Genomic DNA, 18,945 nt, shown 5'->3' with positions numbered 1-18,945 from the left:
TAGAGCCCAGGTTCCTGCCCGAGTCCGAACATCTAAACCACAATTAAACAGTCCCTTAGCCAGAGCCTGAGCCAGATGAAACGGGCTAGCCGTGGGTTTTTAACTGCAGGTTAAACATACCCTGTATAAGCTTTGAGAGCTTGGCTCTCTTGCCAGCAGAAGATGGTCCCACCTTGTCTCTCATCCCCTAAGCAAGGTGTGAAACAATTGAAGAGGGTTCAGAGAAGAGGCACAAGAATGATTCACAGTCTGGAACATGCCTTACAGAGAGAGACTTCAAGCGCTTTACATCTATTTAGCTCATCAAAGAGATGACTACAAAGTGCCTTGATCATGGTCAGGGAGAAGATTTCTGATAGCAGAGGACACTGTCATCCAGCAAACAAATGCTTAATGAGATCCAATGGCTGGACATTGAAACCTGACAAATTCAGGATGGATATAAGATGAAAATAACAGATTTACCCTGGGGTGAGTGAGATCTATGCCATGCAAACAGATTGTCAGATCTTTGGAGCGGAGACGCTTTATTCTGTGTTTATACAGCGCCTAGCGCACTGGGGTCCTGGTTCATGAGGAGGGCTCCTAGGCATTACTACAGTACAAATAAAATAATAATAATGCAGGAGGCCAGGCTACATGATTACAATGGTCCCTTTGCCCTAGGCAATCACAATAACGAAGTGAACATAAGTATAAGAGAATGAAAAGAAATATTATCAGATGCTACACGTGTGTATTGACGGCTGTAGGAGAAATGATCTGCTATCATCTTGTACTGAGAATCAATACATGATCATGTAATTCAAGACTGTATCGTAATACATATGCACAAGGGGCAGGGTTTAGGTTACATAGGCAATTTTACTTTTGTCATTTCCTGGCTTCTGGGAGCTTAAAGTTACTTCTTTAATATTCTCTTAGCATAGTTTTCTGGATGGAGTTTCCTAGGGTGTTCTTGTTTAAGAACATAAGAAGGGCCATACTGGGTCAGACCAAAGGTCCATCTAGCCCAGTATCCTGTCTTCCGACAGTAGCCAGTGCCAGGTGCCCCAGAGGGAATGAACAGAACAGGTAATCACCAAGTGATCCATTCCCTGTCGCTCATTCCCAGCTTCTGGCAAACAGAGGCTAGGTACACCATCCCTGCCCATCCTGGCTAATAGCCATTGATAGACCTATCCTCCAGGAACTCATCTAGTTCTTTTTTGAACCCTGTTATAGTCTTGGCCTTCACAACATCCTCTGGCAAGGAGTTCCACAGGTTGACTGTGCATTGTGAGAAAAAATACTTTCTTTTGTTTGTTTTAAACCTGCTGCCCATTTGTTTGTTCGTTTTAAGAAAGAGGAAATTCTCTAGCATGGAATGTGGCTGTAGGTGGAGATCTTCTCCTGCAACTTCCCGTCCCAAACAGCTGGCAAATCCCCTCTCTGGCTCACTGTAGGAGCTGGGAAGCTTTTTTTACCTTTGAAAGGAGTGCGGCAAATGACCCAACTCTCCTGCAGAGCCCCCATTCACTATGCCCCCAACTCAGCAACCTACCAAAGCATATGATTGAATCCCATCCAAATCAATGGGATTTAAGCACAGGCTTAAGTGCTTTGCTATTTCAGGGCCTGTTTTTTTGACTGTGCTGGTGAGCTAACCACACCTACATTCTCACTGCCGCTTTCCCTCAGCTCTGCCCCCTCTTGGCTGGGGTATCAGGCTTTTAATGGCTGGGTGGGGGTATCAGATCCTAGGCCACTCCCTTACCTGACTAGTGTGTGGGGAGGGGAAGGAATCAAATCCCAGCCCTCCTCCCAATATCTGCCTCAGAATGCAGGTATCAGATCCCTGCCTTCCCCCACCTCTGATGAGGGTGCGGGAGTGGGGGAGGATATCAGATCCCAATCCTCCACCTACAGCTGGGGAAGGGGGCAGGAAAGGTATCTGTTCCCCGTCCCAGGCATCCATAGCTGGAAAGAGGGTATCAGATCTCAGACCCTTCCCCCATGGCTGGGAGGATCTCACATCCCTCTCCCCTATGCCTGGGGGGGAATCTCATATCTCCCCCCCGCCCCATGGCAGGGGTCGCAGATCCCTTTCCCCCTATGGCTGGGGGGGTATCACATCCCCCTCCCCTATGGCTGGGGGGGTATCAGATCTGTCCCCCATGGCTAGGGGGGGTCTTACATCCCCCACCGCTATGGCGGGGGGGGTCTCATATGGCTAGGGGGGGTCTTACATCCCCCTCCCCTATGGCTGGGGGGGTATCACATCCCCCTCCCCTATGGCTGGGGGGGTATCAGATCTGTCCCCCATGGCTGGGGGGGTCTTACATCCCCCACCCCTATGGCGGGGGGGGGTCTCATATCTCTCCCCCCCCATGGCTAGGGGGGGTCTTACACCCCCTCCCCTATGGCTGGGGGGAGTATCAGATCTCTGTCCCTTTTGGCTGTGGGGGGGGGGGGGTCTCATCTCCCCCTCCCCCATGGCGGGGGAGGGAGCCAGGGCGGTTCGGGGCTGCTCTCTGCCAATCGCCATGTTTCCCGGCCGCCCCCAGCCCGCCTTCCCCGGCGTGGGCCTGAGCTGGCCGGCAGCCGCCCCTGCGTGACCGCCTGTGCCGGGGTCGGGCCCCCCCCGCGCCCGCAGGTGTCTGGACGGAGCAGCCGCCGCTGGGCCGGGCCGGGCCGGGCCGCTCCCGCTCGGCGACGGCGTGTGGGGCCGGCGGCCGGTGAGTGAGCGCGGCCGGGCCGGGCGGGGCCTGGGAGGGCGCCGGGAAGAGCCGGGGGCCGGTCGCAGGGCCTGGGCAATGCGGTGAGGTGCCTGAACCCCCTAGGCCCCGGGGGGCGGGTCCCAGGGCGGCGTGGGACCGGAGGCGCCTGAATCCCCTCAGCCCGGGGTCACGGAGCCGAGGCGAGGGGGTCCCAGGCAGGGGGGCCTGAATACCCTAGGCCCGCGGCGGTCGTGGAGCCGGGGCGGGGAGGGGGTCCCAGGGCCTGGGGCACCGGGGGGATCCCTGAAGCCCGTAGGCTCGCAGGGCCGCGGGAGGTGCCTGAAGCCCCTAGTCCCGGGGAGGGCCCAAGGCGGGGGCTGGAATTAGGGCCGGATGACCCCCCCTCCCCCCGACACACCCACAAAGATGGGGGGGAGGGGGGGGGGCGTGCGTGGCCTGTCCCCGGCCCTGAGCCGGAGCGTGGCTACAAAACCAGTACAAGGCCGCGAAGCCTCGGGCTCTATTGGAAGCAAGGCGGCCCTCGGGTGCGGGGCGAGCGGAGCGATTTCGTCCCGCCCACCGGCGTGCAGGCGATGGCTGCCACGGGGCGGCTGTGGGTTGAGGCTAGCGGCGCGATTGGTGGAGGGACCTGTCAGTTAGGGGGCAGGGAGGTTGCCAGGTGCATTGTTTTGCAGACGGCCCGGGGTGAGGCTGTGGCGGGGCGGGGCAGGGCAGGGACCTGAAGGGCAGAGTAATGACCCCCATGGGTGCCCACAGCCTGGATTGACAGCGCCTGGCTCTCCAGGTCCTTCACAGCCCTCTGGCAAGTCGGCTCCATTGTACACATGGGGACTAGCCACACACAATCTGGATTTCAATTCCCGTGCTGGAACCAGATCACGCTCCCGGAGCCAGGAATAAAACCCAGGAATCCTGACTCCTAGTTCCCCCATCCCCAGCGTTAACAATTACGCCACACTCCCATCCCAGAGCTGGGAATAGAAGCTAGGAGTCCGGACTCCCAGTTCCCCCAGCTCTGACCAACCACGCTCACTTTCCTGGGCTGGAAATAGATCCCAGGAGCCCTGAGTCCAGTCCCTTTGTCCTAACCATAAGACCACACTCTCTCCCAGAACCAGGAATAGAAGCCTAGAGTCCTGATACCCAGTCTCCCTGCCTTGACCACTAGATTACACTCACGCTCCTGCGCTAGTAATAAAAAGGCCTGGCTCCTACTCCCTGCTGCTTTAATTACAAGGCCATGCTTTACTCCCACATCTATGAACAGAACTCAGTAGTTCTGACTCCTCGTTGCTTTGTCTTTACCACTGGGCCACATGCCTCTCCCCAAAAATGGGAACAGGTGACTGAAAATAAACTGACATTGTTAATCAGCTCCTTTAAATGGGGCCATTTTAACCTCCCCAATGATGGATTGGCTTTAAAAGGTACAACGCCCCATCGGTTCCTCTTCTGTTTGCTGAGCACAGTGTTGATGCCTCCACGCCCCCCGTTGCCACCAAGCATTTCTATAGCCCCATAATTATACACTGTGTGTTACACAACCCAGAACAAAATGCACTGTGTGCCCCAGAGCGCTACAAAGGCATCATAGTCTCAGCCATGTGAGTAGCCTGTGGGGAATAAACTCTGGATCCGCAGATTAAAGTACTGATCTCTGCTGTCCGCCTGCCCCGCACACATGTCCACACACGCTGCTCTTTTTATCCATGGAAGGGCTTTTGCTAGTGATCCCCTTTGGTGTGTGCATTTTGTAACTTTAACTTTCATCCCTTATTTTTAGGTTGGTTTTTTGTTGCCCTGTTCTCCCTGCCAGAAGGCAGCTCGTGGTGGGGGTGACATCTTCCCCAGACAGGAAGCAACAGCTGGAGCAGTTCTTGAGCTAAGGTGACTTCCTCTGAGGGCTGGGTATAGGAATCTGAGAAAAATCCCAATTCTTTGGGTGGAGTAGGTTTAATCCAGGAAGCAGCATGGGAGAGAAGCACCAGCAAGCTGGGCAGTGGGTGAGGTTCATTCTGATGACTGGACCCTGACCTCTGCTAGGGAGTGATGCTTTTGGTGTACCCCTTCCTCAGTGACAGCAGCACGGGAGCTCCCCAGGGCTCCATGTGTCTCTTTGCACAAAGCTGCTGGCTTAGGACAAGATGGGGCATGGTGGCAAAGAGGGGTGAGGATTAGACCTGCTTTAAGGGATAGCAGCATCGTGCCAGGACTCAGCCTTTTGCTGAGGTGACTCTCCTACTGGGAAATTTGACCCCCTCTCCAAATCCATGCCAACACTCTCTGCTTGTGAATATACTTCTGTTGCAGTGACGTTTCCTGCTTTGATCACATTTGGTTCCTCAGTAGGACCCTCCATTTGGATCCTGCCACTTTATTTTTTTGCATTTGATCTGCTTTCATAGCATGAGTATTGTTTTCATTGTCACTTCTGTGTAATTCCCCCAAGTACCATTGGACAAAAGGATTTTATATTCAAAAGAGGCGGCTGTTGTCGGGGTGCCCAAAATTAGAGGCCACTTCCAAAAATGAGGGCGAAAAGGACTGTTGTTACATCCAGGTCCTCTCATATTCCAGGGTTTTGCTTCAGTATTCCCAGCGTGAGTTGAGTTAATCTCATCCACGGGGCAACATCTAGATAGTCAAGTGCAGAGGAGGTTTATCTGAACGTAAAGTTTACGTAGCGTAGCCTGCAGGGCATGGGGAACCCAATCCGTGCTGTGTTAAGGAAAGCTGCAGGGTAATATTAAAGGAACTCTAATCACCCATGTAAAAACAAAGAGGAGTGAGCTAGTAAGAATTGAATCATTCCCCTCCCACAGAAAACCTCAGGAGAGGGGAAATGTTCCTTGTTCCCAACACATTGTTCCCTCCAGGGGAAGGTTTTACAGGCACATGGCTCTTTCAGGGCTGCTGGGATCCTTCCATCAAGCTGAATGAAGCAGCAGTAACTCCTGTGGGGTGTGTTGAAGAAATGCCACGTGCTTGCTAAGGACAGTACTGTGTTGGAGCACTGGCTCTGCTCCCCTCCCACCAGCTGATCAACCCCTAAACCTACCCAGTTCTAACATGTACTATTCACATGGAGGGACATCTGTGGGCTTGGAGAGAGTTGCTTCCCGCCTCTCTCAGAAAGCTTTGCCAAGGGCAGAGTGGAATTTCCTGTTGCAATTTTTAAAGGCTTTGCTTCCACTGGATCAAAATTATTTTACTGTACTGTGTGTAGCTCGGCGCCAGATTCTGATCTGCCTTTTAACCAGTGTAAACCTGGAGTAATGACCCTGAGATTGGTGAATTTACTACAGATTTACAACACCGTAACCGACGCAGAATCTTGCCCACGCAACAGGAATAATTTATAATCTGTGCTGTAGGCTGTGTCGTATGTTTCTCATCTCTTTCCGTCTCACTGCTCTTTACTACCAGGAGCTGTTGCTTATGGCTTTTGCTTAAAATAATTCAGTACAGTTTGGGAACATAAATAATGCAGCACATTCGAATGTGAAAATGCACAGGTGTGAAAATAGTTTGAGGGTGTTTTTTTAAAACAACACAAGACTGGCCAAAAATTGCGTGTGTTAAGGGTTTTACAAAACCTAGTAATAATAGGAATTCTCTCTTATTTACTTTCATAGCCCACTCCCATCAAGGTTCAAAGCAGTTGATTAGAGAACACAGACATTTGTTTGGATTTAAACGTTCTCTTTTAATATTTTCCAGGTTAGTTATCACAGCCTTGGGCTAGTGCCTGAGAACCAGAAAGGAAAACCTGCTGTAAATGAAAACGAAAGCTGTAAAAGTGCAAAACGTAACTAACCCACCCTAGTATGGTCCGTTTAAATGCTTAGATTTAGTGATTGAGGGAGCTGCTGCTAACACACGTAAGGAAATTTCTGATTGCTATTTGGGACCTGATAGTGCAGCCTTTACTCTCACAAGTAGTCCTTACTCATGCAGGTATCCCATGACTTTAGTAGGCCTACTTGTATGAGGAGGGACTACTTACAATCCTGCTTCTTTTGACTTTAGTGATGCAGGACTAGGCCACTTGTGAATATGGGTTGCAGAGTTCGCAAGGGCCCTGATCTAGCAAACACTTGTGCATGAGCATAACTTTTGAGGGGGGAAAATTGCACAAGATCACGCCTCTCTTGGGGGCCTTTGTGCACCTCCTTGGTCAGCCACAATGTACAAGGAAATGTCATGCTGATATGTAACTGCTGTGTGTCTCTCTTGTTCCTGCTTTGTAGTTGGAGGAGTGACAATGGCCCAGGAGACTAATCAAACACAGGTGCCTATGCTGTGTACCACAGGCTGTGGATTCTACGGCAGCCCCCGGACCAATGGGATGTGTTCAGTTTGCTATAAGGAGTATCTACAGAGGCAACAGAGCAGCGGCCGGATAAGCCCCCCAGGTAGAGGAAAGTCCATTGATTGGAAATCTGGGTGCGTGATATTTTATGAAGCCAGGACAGAATGGATGAAATGTAGAGCTGCCTCTCAGCCGATCTGAGAGATCTCTGCCTGAGCATATAAACCAGGCTCTCACAATCCCTGCACTACCTTAATTGTATGCACCCTGATCCAAATTGTTTGTTAGACATGGCTCCCATTCATCACACTCCAGTATGTTGCATGTCCTGACAGTGAGACTCCATGCTGTTCTGCTGCTCCCTCAGCTCCCCAGTTACCACCAGAGACATCAGGCCAGATTCATCCCTGGTGCAAACCCACTGAAGTCAGTGAAATGGCACCAGGGATTAAATTGGCCACTTGGGTTGTCTAGTTTTCTCATCTCAATAGTGCTGACAATCAGAGCAGTGAAATTAAGGATCTGATCCTTGCTACTGAACACATTAGACATGTGACTGAACAGAGAGGCAGCTGTGAAGACAAACTCTGTTCTTCCCATCATTAGCAGGATTCACTCCTGCTGTGGGTTTATGCAGACACTGAGTGTACAGGTACTTAGATAGCAACGTGAGAGATGCCTGATAAATCCCTTGTATAATTTTTATCCCCAGCATAGCAATGCTGTACTTGATTTCACTGTGGGGGATGGTACGCTAAGGAGGTTGTTATTCCTTAAGGAGGATTAGAGAATTCACTAAAGAGTTTGGTTTAGATCCTCAGCCGGTGTAAATCGGTGTGTTTCTGTTTGACAGCAGCTGGGAATCTGGTCCTTTGGCTTTAAGCAGTGGCAAAATAACATTTGGGTTCAAGATAACGTAGGCGCCTGCAGCGTCCCTTTAAGGGCCCTTTCAAAGGGCATGTCTGTCTCGAGGTGGAGAATGGGGCAGGTTGGTTTCTCAGTACCAAGAAACTGAGAGGGGAACTCTCAAAGAAGCCTGATCCTGCAGGGAGCTGAGCAGCCTTCCATTGAAGCCAATGGGAGTTGAGGGTAGGTTCCTTTGGGGGTAGGTTCTCCTCATCATCCATCAAAGCCTCAGGAGCAGCTGAAACCTCAGTGGATGATCCCTTTGGCTCTTGTGGCAAAAACAGCTTGAGTTGGTGAGAAGGGTTTTGTGATCCTGGGTCTGAAGGACACCAAGTGAATCAGGAATTCATTCCTGAGCCTTGCTTGCTGTCCCTTGGCTATTGGTTAACGTCTGTGGAGCTTGCTGATATTTCTGATTGTTCACTGAGAATGTGGGGTTTTGTCTTAGCAGCAAATGGTCCCAGCAACAGCCCTGTGGCTTCAGATTCCATCCCAGGGCAGGGCACAGAGGGAGACCTGACGCCTGAAGATGTGAAAACCAGGTAGGGGCAAGAAACTCTATGCGGATCTACCAGCAATAGCTGTGGGACCAGGAGAGAGGTTTTTATTCTCTCCCTTACAGCTGATTAGCTTTTCTAAAACAGTCTGGGTCTAAAGAGATCACTGACTGTTCACCTCCCAGACACCAGGGCCAGCATCCAAGCTTCTAATGCCCCAAAGGTGACTAGCTGACATATGGGGCCAGGTATGAAAGGCACCTGTGAGTATCCTTCCACCTCCATGCAGGTGCTGCTTGGAGCTTTGCTGAGGTTAACCCTGTCTGATCCTTTTCCTCTCCACCTGCTTCATTTCAGAGGAGCATCCTGTCTGTACAGACAAGCCACAGGGCCTGACTCTTTACACCAGCCTGAGAGGAGAATAATTCCATTGAAGTCAGTGGAACTATAGGTGTAAAAATGCTGTGAATGAGAGGAACACAATACTTCGGGAGGTCCACAATAGACCTCCCTATGTGTGGCTAATGTACCGGTGCAGCACCTGGATACAGGAGTGATGTGTGTTCTAGAAAACCCCTGGAGGGCTGGAATGAGACATAGGAGAATCAGACCTATTGTCTCCAGTTCATTACTGTAAAGTTCAGCAGAGTTCTGTCCTTAATTTGATTGAGGGAGCTGACTGCCTGGGTGTGTTCACTTCAGCGGCTGAATGCAGGGGAGGCCAGCCCAGCTCCTCATTTGGAAGGGGCTGTTGATGAAAGAGAGAAACCGGCCTTGCCTCTTTTCTAGAGGGAATGAAAAACCCACCAGATCAAATCCATCCCCACTGTAATTCCATTGATGGCTGTTAACCCAGGGTTGAATTCTGCTCATAGCTTTCAAGGGCTCCAGATAGTATTAAATTCAAAACCAATGATACAGATGTGTCTGAAACAGACTTTAATAAATGGAAGGAAAAACATCCAGGGCTTAGACTCTTCGAGGGAGAAGAATCAGGTGGATTTCTGACCCAGAATACTAAGTTGTAGTACATAGAAATACCATGCCCATTTCTACACACACGGCTCTGCCTGTGCACCCTAGGCAGAATCCCAAAACCCGCTGTATTCAAATCCCATTGGTCTGTCCCAGCTGCTTCATCTCTCACACCACCCCTGCTGTTCTCACTCAGCTTTGCCATAGCTGTACAATCCTCACCAGAAGCTGTTCCAGTCCTGGACCTCTCTCTGTGGACTGTGAATCCTGTCCATGGCCTTGGGATTAGGGGGGAGGAGGAAGGCTGAGATCATCACAAATTCATTCCATTTGAGTCCTAAGAGAAACTTGACCCAAAGTCTCCAGAGAAGAAAGGTTAAATGATTGACCTACCGTGCCGCTGCACTTTCTGTGAATGTAATGAAGTTAATTTTATGAGCTGAAGATGCCTCTCACATAACTGCTCATCAGAGGAAAATATTTCTGTTTGCCCTGTGGTTTGTTTGTTGTTGTGAATACTCCCAGCACTCAGACTCCTGTGACCCATCAGATGACGGCCATGAGCATATCCAGAGAGGAAACCAGCAGCGAGACGGTCGGATACATTAGCACAGAAGAAACCTCATCAGCATCTTCCTCATCAGGTAGTCAGCTGATTAAGACTTGGCACGAGTATAAATGACAATCCAATTTTAAGCAGCAAATAAAATAGTAGCCAGGAACACAGGGAGGAGTCATACGTGTACGATCTGTAGCTAAGATCTAGGGGAAACGGTTGGAAAGGCTTTTCCTCATTGCCTGAGGTCGAGGCCTAATAGATCACTCTGTGGGCTGAGAACTGACTAGCCACCAACCTTCAAATACCTGGCAGCCAGATAATCTTCCATGATTTCTGTCTTTTTAAATGTGAGAACACCTGGAAGCAACCCACTGCTGGGTGTGCCCCTCTCTGTGGTTGCATGCTGAGTTCTGTGCCATCTCTCTCGAGGAATGAGTGGCGATCGATCCAGTGCAGGTTAATGGCAGAGGACTAGGAAATAGGACTCCTGGGTTCTATTTCCGGCTATCCTGGTGACTCACTCTGTGACCACAGGCGAGTCACTGAGCAGTTGCGTTCCTCACTTAGCCATTTCACAGATCGGTAAGGTTCAAACCCACCTGCCTCACAGAGATGTTTGTAAAGTGGAGAAGTGCAAGAGTCAGTGCTAAGTAGGGAACGGCTTCTTTCTGGTCAGTTACAATTGGTTTGGAGCCCTAACAGCGCCACACACTGCCATGGAGACGCTCCCCTCCAGTCCGAAGCCACGGTTATTTAACCCACACCACCTGTTTGTTCCTGTGCAAACTTTTTTTAAAAAATGGAGTGTTGGTGGCCATTAAAGGAAGCAGATCCTGCTGCCGGATTCAACCATTGGCTCAATATAGTGACAGCTTTTCTTTTCTTTCGGGCACAGGGCAAGAACATGGGAAGAGTAGGTTAGGCTAGGGTGGGGGTGGGGGTGGTTTCTGGCAAGCGGTGCAAAGATGGAGGTAGCCTAGTCTGGTGGAAAAGGCAGTGGGCAGGGAGTTGGGAGACCTGGCTTCTCTTCCTGGCCACTGACTCATTGCGTGGTCATCACAGCAAGACATTGTTGGAGGTAGGTCTGCACTGCAGCGGGGGGGAGGGGTGTGTGGGATGCGCTGTGCCTCATTCATGCAGACGTACCTGCACTAACTGCGCTCTAGCTAGCTTGATAAAAACAGCCTTGAGGATGTGGCAGCATGGGCTGCACAAGTCCTCCTTACCCTCCGGGGTGTGTGCTCGCTTGTCCTGCCTGCACTGAAGCTCACTCCACTGCATCCTCCTGGCTGTTTTCAGTGAGCTAACAAGGTTACGGCTAGCATGGGTACATCTGCACGATCCACAGATCGCACCCCTGGCTACGGTGTAGATGTAGCCTTTGTCTTCAAGGGCTAGACTTTCTAAGGTGTTTAGTCACCTAAAGATGCAGATAGGTGCCTAGTGGGAGTTTCCAAAGTGCCTAGGCTGGTTAGGCGCCGAACTCCCATGGATCTCAACGGGAGACTGGTGCCAGCCTGCTTAGGTGCTTTTGGAAGTCCAACATGGCACCTAAATACCTTTGAAAACCTGGCCCTTAGAGCCTCAGGGTTCCCACAGGTAGAGTAGGGATAGTGGTGCTTACTTACCTGCATAAAGCATTTTATTTCACTAGGAGGGTGGTGAAGCACTGGAATGGGTTCTCTAGGGAGATGGTGGAATCTCCTTCCTTAGAGGCTTTTAAGCCCCATCTGGACAAAACCCTGGCTGGGATGATTTAGTTGGGGTTGGTCCTGCTTTGAGCAAGGGGTTGGATTAGATACCTCCTGAGGTCCCTTCCAACCCTGATATTCTATGAGTCTATGAGACCTACAGATGAAACATGCTGTGTAAGTGTGAACATTCATTATTTATTTAGCTAAGCTAAAGCCCTGAACTGGGACTTGGGAGATCTGGATCTCAGACAAGTCATGTGATCTCTTTACCTCGATTCTCCATCCGTAAAATGGAGATAATGTCTCTCACCTTTCTCTGTTGTCTAGATGATAAGCTCTTTGGGGCAGGTATTTTCTCTCGCTGTATGTATGTACAGCTCCTAGTCCCAATCTCCATTAGGGCCTCTAGGTGCTAGTGTAACAAAAACAATACATAGAAATGTTCCCTGGTGTGGAAGGGAGGTAAGGAAATTCTCCCCTCCTCTCTTTGTTCCAGAGACCCTCCTTGAAATATCCCAGAACTCTGCTGAGGGTGAGAAGACTTCAGAAAAACCCAAACCGAAAAAGAATCGCTGTTTCACTTGCCGGAAGAAGATCGGGCTAACTGGTAAGACGCAATGGGGAAAGTGGCCTCTGGCCAAGAACGGTACCTGCCTGCTTTAGGGAAAGCAGATTTTTGAATCCCTGAGGTGGTATCTATTTTCAGACATTATTGTAGAGTTTCATAAGCATACATCCATATCTCCTGGTTCTGTGATCCTCTCTGATTTCACAAGATAAGCAGAGTTGGGGTGAGTCAGTGTTTGGAGGTGAAATTTCCAAGGGATGTGTTGGCATCACAAGAAATGTGGGTGAATTGGTCGGTGGGATGCTGTCCTTTGAACAATACTGAACCCATAGCCTTAGCTTTCCCAAGCAGTGGCAGAGTGCAAGTGACACAATTCTCGTCTGTTTCCTTGCTGCTCTGAGCAGTCCAATAGCAAACTGAGCCGCGCCTCTCAGTTTCGCTCAGCTGCTGCTCGGCAAAGCCTCCTGCAGAAGAAAAGGCAAAGGAGCTGGCTGTCTGCAGAGTTCGGAAGACAGCTGGTGATTGTGGGTGCCTCAGTAGTTGGGTCCCCAATTTGAGACATCTTAAAAGGGTCTGGTCTTCAGAAAGTACCCACCCTCTGAAAATCAGGCCCTTTTAAGATCTCGCAAGTTGAAGGTACCTGAAATCTTAAGTCACTCTTGAAAATCTTGGTCTCTTTATTCACTGGAAAGCTAAAGTGATGCGCTAGACCCTGGCATACCAGAGAAGGAGGCGAGTACGTGTGTGGATTTTTTTAAGCCCTTTGTACTTTCTGCCTAATGCTGAGAGGCCACTGAGGAAATGTGAGCCTCTTGCAGATGTCACTACGGACAGATAAGGCCCGGGCACAAGCTGAGCTCAGTTAAGCCTGGGTAATCTAAGAATGTATCTACACATTCATTTTGCAGTAGGGATGTTTGGAATTCGTTCACTGGCAGTCCAGGTCTGGAACAGTCTTCCAAGGGGAATGATGGGGGCAAAAAAATCTTAACTGGCTTCAAGACTGAGCTTGCTAAGTCTCTGGAGGGGATAGTATGATGAGACTGCCTACAATGGCATGTAGCCGATCAGCAACTGCTAGCAGCAAATCTCTCCACTTGAAGGTTTAAACAAGGACGTCAGTAACTCACCTAGATGTGAGGACGTCAGTAAGTCACCCAGAGGTCAGGGGTCTATTACAGGAGTGGGTGGGTGAGGTTCCTGCAGCCTGCGATGTGCAGGAGATGATCATGATGGTCCTTCTGGCCGTAAAGTCTAGGAGTCTGAGGTCCAGTGAGAGACATTGTCAGAGGGGCAGGAGAAGGGAGGGCTTGCCCTGCTGGTACTGGTTCTTCACTCCCCAGGGCTGTCAATCCTGCACTGTTTCCTAGCACTCTGTTCACTTATATATATACAGCTGTTCCTTGGAAAGAGGGAACTTGACTTGCCAGCTGGCTGGGCCCTCTACCCTTCAGCCCAGGTATAGTCAGTCTTTTGTTGCAGACAAGGGTCCTATCTACCAGTGACTCCCGACATACCCCAGGGACTGTCTGCTACTCTGGGTTTCTATAGTGCTTAGTTCAATGGGGCTCCCTTTTTGGTTGGTCCTTAGCCACTACCATAATAACCATGATCAGCGTAACATGGGACCGGCGCTCTAGGCTGGGTTTTTCAAAAGCACTCGGTGTTGGCCTCGCTCTGTGGAAGTCAGCGGTCAAATCCCTACTGAGAGTAACAGGGGCAAAGTTAGGCCAGGAATGAGCACTTGAGAATTTGCCCCCCAAACCTCTGCCTGCCTCTGAAAATCAGTCGGACTCTGACTGTTCGATGAAAGCAAGATCAAGCTATTTGTTATGACCCCTTGGAGCTTAATGGTGAAAAAGTAACAGGGTTGTTCTAGGTAAGCAGCATTAATCAGGTCCTGTAAGATGTTACAGGCAAGAGAATGCACTAAGCAATTAACTTGGCTGAGTTTCCTTATCAAAAACAGTATTCCCCTCAAATTACTCCACCATTTAATCTTTCCCTGGAAAAAGTGAACCCCCGAGCTGCGGAGGTCACGCTGTTTGAGCAGAGCTCTCTCCTCTTTAACCTAGTTATAGATTGTGATTAGCAACATGAAATTTACACATGAGCCTTTGCTTTAACCGGCATTAAGGTCCCATGCGCGAGATAAGCCCGAGGTCTTTCTGCAGTGCCTGGCACAACGAAGCCCTCATCTCGATTTGCAGCCTTTGAGCGCTATCATATAAATCTTATTAGCATGTCCACTTCCGGGTACTCAGAGGAGGGGAAATATACTCTTTGTGCAGGCTCTCCAGAGTGGGATGCCCTCCTGGAAGGGAAGCTGCTTTCTTAACTAGTATGTTTAAAGGTCGAACCCCCCGCCCCACACACACACCCACACACCACCACCACCACCACCCCCGTCTTATGGGAATATTGGGTAGCTCACAGAATTCCTGTGAATCAGGAGAAGCCAGGTCAGTACCTGTGTCCTTGGATTCTCAGGTGGGGATAAATTCATACATCACACCGGCATCTTGGAAATTGTTCCATAGCATGTCGCTTCCAGAAAGGTGCTCCAGGCTGCAGCATTGTCCGGTGGTTAAAGTGCTGGCCTCAAGCTAGGAGACCGGGGTTTTGCTCGGCTGCTGAACTGGAGCAGATTACTTCCCTGCTCTGTGCCTGGACTCCCCAGTCTAGAACACTGGGATCATGGTACCGGTTAAAACACCTTTGAAAAACATTGTCTGAGAGCTAAACTAAATGATTAAATGACAGACTTCCGAGGCTTAGGTAGCTGAGTAGTTCATGTGTGTAGTTGATTCCATCCAAAGGCACCAGAGGTATTAGCCATAAAACCCAGTTCTCTGGAAAATTTCCCAGGGGACCAATGATCAGATTTGGACATGGTTGTAGCTAGCACGGTTCTGTGGATAAAGCAGACCTAAAATGTCCAAGGAGTAACCAGTCTGTTACCTAGTATCTAGCGAAATCCATCAAAATACAGCACAACCTCAATTATCTGAGCTTCAGCAAACTGGTGTCTGAAACAGGGTCATTTCCCCATAGTCCATTATCTTTGGTTATTCAAATGCTTTCAGTGCTGCTGCTGCCTTCGGCCTGCCCTTTGAATGGGTTGTGCTGTAAATCTAACGTGGCACACTGTACTTTGAGCCACTCCTCCTGCCATCAGGGCACAAAAGAGCTGACTCCTGGTCAGCAGAAATTTGAGAACAGGAAGCCTGATCTTTACTGGAAGCCTGTTGACGTGCTGTGACCTCCAACCTTGGCTTCTGATTGGTTCACTAGCCCTCCTCATCTCCAGAGAATGTGGGAGCGCAGGGGCAGTAGGCCCTGTTAAAAACCTTTTCCCACCGTTCAGGACAGCTGGCCCAGTCACAGGAAACCAAATGACGTGATGGCCGAGTCACTGCCCCGTGGCAGCATCTGAGCTGCCCTGGATAACCAGGGGGATCCACGGGGGACTCGCAGGCAGCTAGGTGCCTACTCTGACCTTTTTTTAGGCATAAATGGGGTGTCACTGTGTGCTAAGAGCCAACCCTCTCGCCCTATTTGTGTCACCTCCCTGCCCTGATGGTTAATGATTAGCTCTGCTTTGTCTCTCTGGAATTCACCTATCCAGGTTTTGACTGCCGCTGCGGGAACCTGTTCTGTGCCATCCACCGGTACTCTGACATGCACAGCTGCCCGTATGACTACAAAGCGGAGGCAGCTGAGAAGATCCGCAAGGAGAACCCCATTATTGTGGCAGAGAAGATCCAGAAGTTGTGAAGGAAGCTGAGCATTGAGTACTGGAGCCTTGTGGTGTGGCACTCCTCCCACCCCCGCTCCCTTCCCCCCAAGGTGTCTGGGATCCTGCCAGGAGGTGAGGAGACTCAGCAGCCCCCTGGGGCTCCTTTCCCCCCACTTCTTTTCCTCTAACCGTCGCTCAGTTGACCTGTTTTTAACCCGTCTTCAACAAGAAAAGGGATCTGCACATACCCCGCCTGCCCCCGATGTTAAGAGCTTTGGACTTGTCTTCCAGCAGGGCTGCGCACACAGCTCACTCAGCGTGGAGTTCAGCAGCCCTTCCGTTCTGTCCACAGCCCTGTGCTTTGCAAACGGGAGCCTGCTGTGAGTGTGGTGAGTCACTGCAGCACCTCACTCTCCACCCGGGTGACGCAAGGAAGCTCAGCAGCAGCAAACGTCATCTCCTCTCCCGCTGAGGCCTTTGGTCTCAGACACAGGGAAAGGATTCTGTCCCCATTACAGCTCTGAATTTTCTCCCTTCCTCTTAAGCAGCTGTTGGTGTCGCGGCAGAATATTAAGCAGTGACGGTTGGTACAGCATTATGAGCTCGCGGACGCTGCAGCCAAATGTGAGAGTCACACTCGTGAGCTAGGAACGTTAAGGAAAGACCCACAAATGCCTCTTTCCTTTCCCCAGGCTTTGTGGGATGCTGGGCTCAGCTGCGGGGGCTGCATTCAATGCTCCAGCTAGATGCACAGCACTAGCCTTGTGTTTCAGACTCGCCCATGCGCAGTTGTTGGCTGCTTACTGAGCAAGGCCAATTGTAGCCCCACTGAAGCCCACGCGCCAATTACCCCATTCACCCTTCCCACCCTTTACCTTCTGCCTTATTGTGTGATTCTCTCTTATCAGGGTTGTGCGCAAAACTCAGACCAGCAATCCTCCTTCTCCTCCCTTTGCTGCACGCATGCAAATCTCAGAGAGCTCTGTCCTCCCTCAAGGCCTCGCTGATATTCAGTGAGACTCTCTCTCGAGTGGGTGGATCTGGTGGGAAATCCCACTGAGCCGCCAACCTCTCCCAGCTCACTGCTTGTTTTCCAGGGTGCAGTGGTAGTGGCGGATCCTCGGCTGTTGTGAATCAGGGCCTCTCCATTGCCTTATAGCAGCTGAATATGCCTGCTTAGGAACTTCTACCGTTCTGAGCCATACGGGTCCTCCCAGGTGTGGTTCCAAAGGGGCTGAGTTTGGACACCTCTGCGTCCCAGATTGAGGTGCCAATCCTGGATTCGAGGAGGGAAAGGGAATGTTGGAAATTCACAGGATCTGGCCCTCGATTAGATTTGAAAAGAGGATTCGGGGGGGGGGGGGGGGGGGAGTTGTGAAATCCACTTCTGTGCGGCGCGCCACCCCCACACCTGTGCGCCACCGAAATCCCACTTCCTTTTCTGTGCTGAGCAGGACTTGGTATGTAGGCGCTGGGCTGGCTCCCTGCAGAGGAGTGAATTTCACCCGGGCCACGCAGCAGCTCTCACCCCAGGAATCAGTCTGCCACTGCTGCTTTGAGGGATCCCTTAGATGGGAGCATTAGGAGATGGCTCGTTTCTGGCCTGTCTACAGGACCCAACAAACTGAACGAGCCACGAATTCCAGAAGCAAAGGAAGTGAAATGAGCCCCCGGAGAACAAAGCAACTAAAATGCCTCTGCCCCACTTTTAAACTATCCCACATGATAAACTGTTTCCTTAAACATCGACTTTGTAGTAAAAGTGCAAAGAGCAGTTCAATTCCCTGGGCCAGACCTGAGCTGCTGTAAAGCAATACTGAAATCCACGCGGCCTGGCCCATTCACACCAGCGGGGGATAAAGATTTTTAATTTTTCTACCTGGATCCAGCCAAATCAGTCTCTCCCCTCCTCGTCCTAGCAGCATTCCCTGCAGAAGGTACCAAGGGGAAAGAATTCAAGGGCTAAATTCTGGGCTCAGTAACACTGGTGTAAATCCAGAGTAACTACAGTGGCGATAGAGAGCCTGATTCGCTAGTGCCACCCTCTCCAGTCTTACACTGGTGTGACTCCATTGATCTGCATGGAGCTAGTGCATAAAACTAGAGTAACGCATTGGTGAATCTGTTCCGCTCTATGCAAATCCGGAGTAGCTCCATTGACTTCAGTGCAGACACGCCAGTGTGAACTGGCTGTTTTGCCATGAAGTCAGCGGTGCTTCTTGGGATTGGTGCTCTAGGCAGGCCCAGCTGAGGATCCAGCCTGGAGCACCAATCCCAAGGAGCACCGCTGACTTCATGGCAAAGTCTTGTTTTGGTTTCAGCCGAGGCACTCTAGGTGTGTGCCAAGGTAACACAGCAGTTAATCAGGGCTAGGCTGTAAACACAGCACCTGTGTTGTCGTCGATGCAGAAAGCTGGAATATCTCCGCTGGAGTCATTCTGGATATACACGGATGCTTCTGAGACCAGCATCGGGTCTCCAGCAGTTTGGGGCCGTATAACCAGTGTTGGGGGTTGGTTTCCTTCTGCGCCATCCTTTTGTTAGCCTATGTGGGCTCGTTTGGTCTTGTGTTTAATTCAAGCCAGGAGCGTGAACACTAGTGGTTTCTTCCTCCCATCAGACACTTGCTGGCTCCCACTTGTCTTGAGCCAAGCAGAAACCCCACTTTCTTTATAGAGAGAGATTTTTATTGGTGAAAAGGGTCTGCTGCACCATGGCTGGCTTGGTCCCCTAACCTGGCCCCTTCCAGCATGGCCATGGGAGCCCTGGAACCATTCTCTGATCACACACTTTCAGTAGCGTTCACATTAAGCCTGGGAATTCTTTACCGGGGGGAAGGGTGGTTCATTGTGGACGGAAGCCCAAGCAGTGATAAACCAGCCCTCTGTTTCTCCACCACTTCCTCTATCTATGTCTTCTTCCTAGAAAGTATGATACCAGATATGTAAATATTAATATATTCTAGTTTGCTTGGA

The 18,945-nt window shown here is 50.6% G+C and overlaps 1 protein-coding gene across 3 annotated transcripts; it reads left to right on the top strand.

Moving 5' to 3' along the window:
* The first annotated feature begins 2,505 nt into the window (after positions 1–2,505).
* LOC140903069 (AN1-type zinc finger protein 5-like) lies at positions 2,506–18,945 on the top strand. Of its 3 annotated transcripts, none has more exons than XM_073323769.1 (7): positions 2,506–2,717; positions 4,504–4,607; positions 6,971–7,135; positions 8,390–8,480; positions 9,936–10,054; positions 12,160–12,270; positions 15,860–18,945. In XM_073323769.1, exons 3-7 carry the CDS (start codon positions 6,985–6,987, stop codon positions 16,006–16,008), a joined length of 621 nt encoding a protein of 206 aa, XP_073179870.1. In that variant the 5' UTR covers positions 2,506–2,717; positions 4,504–4,607; positions 6,971–6,984; the 3' UTR covers positions 16,009–18,945. The 3 variants fall into 3 exon arrangements, with proteins under 3 accessions (XP_073179870.1, XP_073179867.1, XP_073179868.1); XM_073323766.1 differs by having other exon boundaries at positions 2,507–2,717; positions 8,387–8,480; XM_073323767.1 differs by having other exon boundaries at positions 2,716–2,800; positions 8,387–8,480.

Source organism: Lepidochelys kempii, chromosome 25 (genome assembly GCF_965140265.1).
Source record: "Lepidochelys kempii isolate rLepKem1 chromosome 25, rLepKem1.hap2, whole genome shotgun sequence".
NCBI lineage: Eukaryota > Metazoa > Chordata > Testudines > Cheloniidae > Lepidochelys > Lepidochelys kempii.
This window is presented reverse-complemented; position numbering and strand designations above follow the sequence as displayed.

Bases quoted from the DNA above. Each gene is read 5' to 3' on its own strand.
- LOC140903069 (XM_073323766.1), top strand. From the start codon at position 6,985: ATGGCCCAGGAGACTAATCAAACACAGGTGCCTATGCTGTGTACCACA. The intron at 7,136-8,386 runs GTAGAGGAAAGT...GTTTTGTCTTAG, and splicing joins CGGCCGGATAAGCCCCCCAG to CAGCAAATGGTCCCAGCAAC. The intron at 12,271-15,859 runs GTAAGACGCAAT...TCACCTATCCAG, and splicing joins GAAGAAGATCGGGCTAACTG to GTTTTGACTGCCGCTGCGGG.